This window comes from Oratosquilla oratoria, chromosome 21, assembly GCF_046742065.1.
Source record: "Oratosquilla oratoria isolate Oo_2021 chromosome 21, ASM4674206v1, whole genome shotgun sequence".
NCBI lineage: Eukaryota > Metazoa > Arthropoda > Malacostraca > Stomatopoda > Squillidae > Oratosquilla > Oratosquilla oratoria.
In genome coordinates, this window is record NC_134797.1 from 57,856,639 (window position 1) to 57,864,138 (window position 7,500).

The 7,500-nt window shown below is 36.7% G+C and overlaps 1 protein-coding gene across 2 annotated transcripts in view; it reads right to left on the reverse strand.

Moving 5' to 3' along the window:
* LOC143036954 (uncharacterized) overlaps window positions 1-7,500 on the reverse strand; it is a 55,147-nt gene that overhangs the window by 47,535 nt on the left and 112 nt on the right. Inside the window, exon 1 of one of the 2 annotated variants that reach the window (XM_076205002.1) lies at window positions 7,165-7,500. This exon is cut by the window's right edge and continues 112 nt beyond it. In XM_076205002.1, the coding sequence (XP_076061117.1) occupies window positions 7,165-7,303 (139 nt within the window). In that variant the 5' untranslated portion in view covers window positions 7,304-7,500. The remainder of the gene's footprint in view (window positions 1-7,164) is intronic. The other variant, XM_076205003.1, reaches the window with a different exon arrangement.

The window sequence follows — 7,500 nt, forward strand, 5'->3', positions numbered from 1 at the left end:
TTTCCGTATGGTCACCGAATCTCATTAAAGACATTGACAGACTGGAAAAAGTACAACGGCGAGCCACAAAACTGATTCCAAATATCAAAAATAAATCATACGAAAATCGACTTAAGCACATGAATCTGTTTTCCCTAAAAAAGCGTAGACTCAGAGGTGACTTGATACAGGTCTTTAAGATTTTAAAGGGAATTGACAACATCAAAAGTGACCAAATTTTCACATTGAATGAGAATCCGACAAGAAACAATGGTCTCAAACTGTCCGGAAATAGATTCAATTTGGAAGTAGGTAGAAACAACTTTGCCAACCGTGTAGTTAATGAATGGAATAAACTTCCTGCACAGGTAGTACAATGTAGTTCAGTTCGAAGCTTTAAGAATCATTTAGATAAATACCTAAGTAAGATGCTGTAATTATTATAATCTATGTTATATTATTTGTTTTTGTTTTGTTATAATTTGTCTGTCTGATTTTCATTTATTATTAGTTATATGTCAATTTATTATCATTTACTATTTACCTGTTTGTTTGTTATTCAACTATACCAATGCATTTTTTTTATGTATTTTAATTGTTATTTACATTGTTATAGTTTTAATTTATTATTATGTTTTTTTTTTTTTTTTGTTTTTTTTTTGTTTTTTTTGTTTTTTTTTTTGCATCCGACCTAGATATGGATCATAAGGTCTCCTGTCGGCATGCTTTGCCTTTGTAATCCTTTGTAATATATATATATATATATATATATAATATATATATGTATATATATGTGTATATATATATGTATATATATGTGTATATATATATGTATATATATATATACATATATGTATATATACATATATATTTATATATGTATATACATATATATATATATATATTAGTTGTGATCAAAGTCAACATATCCAAAGGAAAGATAAGTTCAAAAGTTCAAGAATCAATTAATATTCTAGAATTACACGTTAAGTGATAACTAAAACATATTAATCACACATTTCTACCACATGTATTTCAATGTGATAACAGGTGCTCAGCAGAATCTCTAAAGAAAATTCTCAAGTCTAAATCACACTTGCATGGGCATCGTTATAAAATATTTATTCCTTGTAGAATCTACGAACCAAGTGAGAGTGGTTGGTCATAGGAATGCTACCCCTGCTGAATTGGTAAGAACATCCAATCTCAACGCTTTTGAGAAAGGTCTTCGTGAAATTTTGGGTGATGTTTTGTTTGTTTTTTGTGTCTGCAGTGATAAAAAAAATCGTTTTTATTTTTAGAGCTTATAGTACATACATTCTAGTCTTTTCTGCTTTTCCTGGGAGTAGTTTGTTCTTGTGAAAAAATCTGTTATTCTGAAGTAGCTTGTTCTTGTATTAAAAATATGCATGCTAGACATTGTGGAACACAGTGGGAAACAAAGGGAACCGACCAGGTAAAAACCAAGGGGACAAAGGTGGCCCCTTATCCACAAGGAGCTAAGATAAAAAAAGGAAAAACAAAGTTTTGCTGGAAGGGTGAGAGGTGGTTGCATGACTTGTCTGGTCACCTTTATATTGGGTAAAAAGGGGTTTCCGGTACATTGCGTGCACAGAACTGGATCAAGGTAAGTTACACACAACTAACTCGGAAGACCCATTTCGAAAACATAAACACTAAAACCGAGGATACAGCCACGCGAGAGACCGTTGCTTCAGTTGAGAGTCTCCAAGGCCAACGAACGCTACTACCTGGTGCATCGCGCGGAGCGAGTGGAGATTTGCCACACACGTGCATAGAACGTGATCATTGACCTTCTGCCGCAATGTTTGCCTAGCACGCTGCAACAAGACCCGCTTTTCCAATCGTTTCGATAATTACAAAGGTTTGCAAAACAGCTGAGTCAAAGCTAGTGTTGGTTATGTTTGTGAATGATAACTGGGTACACGTAAAGACGTGATAAAAAGCCAGAACAGGAGTTCGCGTGGCATAGTGGGTTCAAAATACTCCGAGGTCACAAAGCTGTTTACATCATGATTTACGGACGCGTGGGATTGTTTAGGAAACGAGACCCATACCTTCAAAACTAGTATACATAAATAAATGAATAGATAAATGAATAAATAGGTAAATAAACAAGTAAATTAATCAATCAAGAGAAAAAAAATAGATAAATGATAAACAAGTAGATGAAAACACAAAAACAAAAAATAGAATAGAATGATTAAATGAATAAGAATAAAACAAGATGTATTAATGAATAAGAAATAGAATAAAACAAATAAATAAAATAAACACATAAATGAAACTAAATAATTAATGAATGGAGAATGAACTTACATATAAATACGCAGATAGATATGTAAAATAAATCACTGAAGAAAGAGAATACTCGTTTGAATGTCCAACAAGACTAGTCTGCCCGTTCCAAGTATGTGGTATATGTTGTGCCAAATCAGCCTTAATACATACCTCTTTCTTATTTCCCATCTATGTGCTATTTCATTCTCTTTTTTCGTATGTAGTACAGGAAGCTCTAGAGCAGTGGTTCTTAACCTTTTTTGGCAGCGACCCAAAATTTTGCACAAATCAAGCATCGCGACCCAAGCCTACATAGATATTGTCGGTTTTACATTGAATTTTCAAAACACTTCAAATAAATTTTCTGCTTTGGAGTTTTTATCTAATCATGGTCTGCTTAGAATCCTAAAACTAGGCATCATGTATTTTAATTATTACAGTATATAATTATAATATATTTGTAGTGGGAAAATGATCATTTTCTGCAAACCCTTAGCGACCCAATAAAATGGCTTGGTGACCCAAATTTGGGTCGCGACCCAGGGGTTAAGAACCACTGCTCTAGAGTATAATGAGTATCACTTTTCAGGATTATAACAACGATTATCCACCCCATCCCACCTGTCACCCGTGGCATCTCGGCGTGGCAACATGGGGAAAAAGCGCAGTGTAAGAGGCCGGTAGAAAAGGATTGGTCGGAACGACCAAGTGGTAGATGCCGAACCCTGTAAGAGGCTGGTAGAAAAGAGAGTAGAGAGAGGGTTAGGAGACGGGTAGTTGCATTTAATTGGTAGGATTGTTTATAAAATAACAGCCCAAGCGAGCTGCCTGAATCCGCCTTTCCGCCTTGTTTATAAAACAGCGCCGAGAGCTCAAGTGTATTACTGATATGACATTCTTTTGTAACCTATGTGAGAATTATCCAGACACTCGAAATTATTCTAAGTAAACAATATTGCCGTATGGACTTTCATACAAAGAATCTGATTGGTGAAAGGGCGGAGGAGAAATTTCATTTGATTGACGATTGTAAGATCACGCCCTAGGGGTGGAGGATCTTAAATATAAAGATCATTGGACTATGGATCCTGCATACGTGCTTTCGTGGGGGAGCAGCGTTGCACTGTGCGAAGAGACACACCACCTAATAACCTAGGGATTTCCTGCTGAATTTATTTAGCATATTTACAAAGAGACTTGTCTATCTCACGCTTAATAACATTTAAAGAACGTGGTGTGAGTTTCTTGGGCCTTCCACACCACTGACATGGGGTAGGTAGTGATGTCCCCCCCCCCCACCATCCTTGAAACATAACATCCAGCGTTGCACTGAACGCACTGTAACTCCTGTATTTTCAGAGGTTTCTTTCACAGAATGCCCTGCCTTAAACAGGGCTACTATAGCAGCAATCTTGTCACATTCAATTTCACGTTTACTACCCATAGCCGGCAATACAGACGCCAAACTAATGAGAATTTACGTGAAATCGAAGGCAAAGTGCAGAGTTCCAGAAACGTAATCCTTCGTCTGTCGAATCTCAAACAGCATCGAGCCTGGAAACAGTGCATGCCCTGGTGGCAGCCTACCCTGGTCTCGCTACCAGGCATACGAAAAAATATCTGACTCTCTCAGGATATTGCGGGCGAGGGACTTCCAATTTGTGGCATAAGTACTGACGCCAGTATTATCGCATCCAAACTTATGGCGGCTTATATATATATATATATATATATAAATATATATAGGTATATATATATATCTGAATATATGTATATATATATATAAATACATATACTGTATATATATATATATATATATGTATATATATATGTATATACATGTATATATATATGTATATATATGTATATATATATATATATACACACATATATATATATATATACATATATTGAGACATCATATACATATATATACAGTATATGTATATATATGCATCTCTCTCTCTCTCTCTCTCTCTCTATATATATATATATATATATATATATATATATATATATACATATATATATATAAAATATTGGAACTGCAGCTTCAATATAGTTGAAAATGGCCAAACGGCCCTCCCATAGATCTCAATGGAAATGAATTTTGGACAGTTGTTTGTGCTGTATTACTGTGAGACTGTTTTGTACTACCGGACGCAAACTGTAGGAAGCAGGAACATTTGTCAGTTGTCAGCTACCCTTATATGAAAAAAGTGGAGGGGATGCTGCATAAGTTGAAAGAAAAATTGCGGGCTGTGCCCAGGAGCGAAGGGGGTGAGCGTGTTGGCGGAGTTTGGAAACGGGCGGCTCGAACATGATTTTCTCTGGCGTCCATCTTGCAGGAGCATCAGTTACAAGTATCCCTCACTCGTCACTTATCATTATTATTAGCAGTAGCATTGTTATATTATCATTATTATCATTGTTGTTGTTGCTACTTTATCAATACTATGATTATTGTGGTTTTGTTGTTGCTGTTATTATCATTATTACTGTTTTCATTAATATTATTATTATCATTAATAATAATATTATCATTATTATTACTATTATAACTATTATTATTGTTATTATCACTATTATGATCATTATTATATACATATACTCGTACACACAGTATAATAGATTCTTGTTTGCAAGGGCAGGATTTAGTTTCATATAGATAATGAAAAATGTACAGCAAATAGCAGTCACGGCTCTATAACGAGAAGCGATGGGTGGACAAAGATGGACAAAGAAAGGGCATGGATAAGTGTGTATACTTGTGATCAGAGGCAGAAAAATAGTTCATTTTCACCATCATTCGTACCTTCCTCGACACCTAGAATATTGGAATGAAATTCGAGCACGATCCACGCCCTACTGCTTGGCATTGCACAACTATTGGATGAAAATACAACCACGTAGTCGAGCTCCCTCTATTCTGTTACCCTCAGCAACACAATGACCTATGTGATACTGTTTCCATTTGACGACTATTTACAGTACCGATAGTACCGATATAGTACCAGTATCACAAGTTGGATGACGGCGTATTCACTGTTACCATTTCCAGACGTATCATTTGTCTGTGTCAGATCAAAGAGGCGATATCAAAAGCCTTGACGACACAGAAACAAACCACCGTCACTAGATGACGTCACTAGCTTCACCAGCACTATCGTCAGTAGTAAGTTTACCTCCTCACATAAGCTTGTCACTCTTACAAACAATAAATTCCTGTATCCAAGGCTGTTTGTTATGCACAGCAAACATACTGTTGCAGTATAAGGCTCCAAAATGCAAATAAACGTTGGTGATTTTTTTTTTCTACAAGAAAAGAGGGAGGGGAGGGGTGCATTGGAGTGGAGTATGTGGGGATAGAATAGGTGGGAGTGGTTTTATGCCTTTGACTTTGGATACCTCCCTTGTAAGGGGGAAAAAGCCCTTGGTGTATGTATGTATGTATATATGTATGTATGTATGCGCTTATTTTCTTATCCACGGCAGTTTCTGTATTTATGTTGCAAAATATATAAGAATAAAAATAAGAATAATTAACTACCCTGCAACAAGAAGCAACTATTATCTAGTAATCATTACTATTAGCCTACTCCTACTCCTACTACTCCTATTACTAATACTATTACTAAAGTTGTTACTCTTATCATCTCTATGATGGTTCCGTTGCTTGAATTATAATACCATCAGAAGTTCTAAACTTATCTATTATGGTGTCAACAGTTTTAACAACGATATTGTTACTAATAAATGCTGATACCATACTTCATTATTACTCTTAATATTACCAACACCAGAGTAATTATCATTATTGCCTCAAATATCTTTATGATCACAACCTCTTATTACCAACAGAGTAATTAAATATCACTATTGTCTCAAATATCTTCATCATAACAATCAATATCACTATTAGCCGTCATTACCAATGCGCATACACACACACACAATTACACAATTATATATATATATATATATATATATATATATATATATATATATATACATAGGTGTGCGTGTGTGTGTGTGTGCGCGCGCGCGCATGAACACTTTTATTACTTCAACACCATAATTGTGCATTATCATTTTACCTTAGTCACTCACTATTACCACTTTCTGGGTCACAACGCCCAGCACCATCACCATACCATACCATATTATACCATCATGAACAATAGCACTGTCACTATCTATTACATCAGTTTCTACCATTCAGTAAAAATCACCACCATTGTTTGTTCCACCTCTCACACAACACAATCACTATCACCAACGCATGAATCGCGCCTACCACCTGTTGACCCCGTCTCTCTCTCTCAGATTTCATATTGATTAGTTTCAGACTCGGGGCAAAATGGGGTCTCGGTCGATCAAGATCCCGTTTCACTCCGAGTTGACGCCTCAGCAAATAATAAAAAACGGTCTAGATTTAACCAGAATAAAATCTGTGACAGGTTCCCGCACCAAATGGGTTTACCAGACATGCCTCTTGGTAAAATGAAAGTTTCCCCACAAACAACTTTGCTGGGTGGAGGTCAGGTCAGCCGCTGGTGCAGCAGGTAGTAGGATTATATCAGAGAATCAACATCATTTTCAGTGCTAAGAATAGCTGCAACTACGTGCCGAAAATGAACTCTCCACTCCCCCACTGTCGTTTGTCTGTCAACTTAATTTACGACCTCTGGTGCAGGCTAACGTCGGCGCCTTCTGCGTGTTTGCTTTTTCTTTGGTCTAGAACAGCTTTTCCTTTCACACAGCCATGGAATGGGTCATTTCGCAAAGACCTAAGGATTAGTCGGAAGGGTTTATTCTTAATATAACTCTCCTACCTTCTTCACCACTAATTTCACTACATTTTCCCCCACGACGATGACTCACCTCGTCTGATGCTGCGAAGAACCTTAAGATGAATCTGAGCGGGTGTATTGATAATTTTCACTTTGGTGAGATGACTAGAGGTCTCTGCGTCAGGTATCTGCGATCGTAGGCGTTGTCTTCTCTCCTTCTTCACTAGCATGTACACGGGGTCAGGTCGTATAGGAGACACTGTAACTCGGTTTGTGGATTGCAGGCTGGTGGGTGAGCTGACTTGAGCTAAGATTCGAGTCGAAACAGATGGAAAATGAGAAAGTTTAAAAGACGTCCGTGCTCAATCGGACCAGATCCAATGCTCTACGCTGTGCGGCGACGACTGAGGTGCGCAAGAATGAAAGT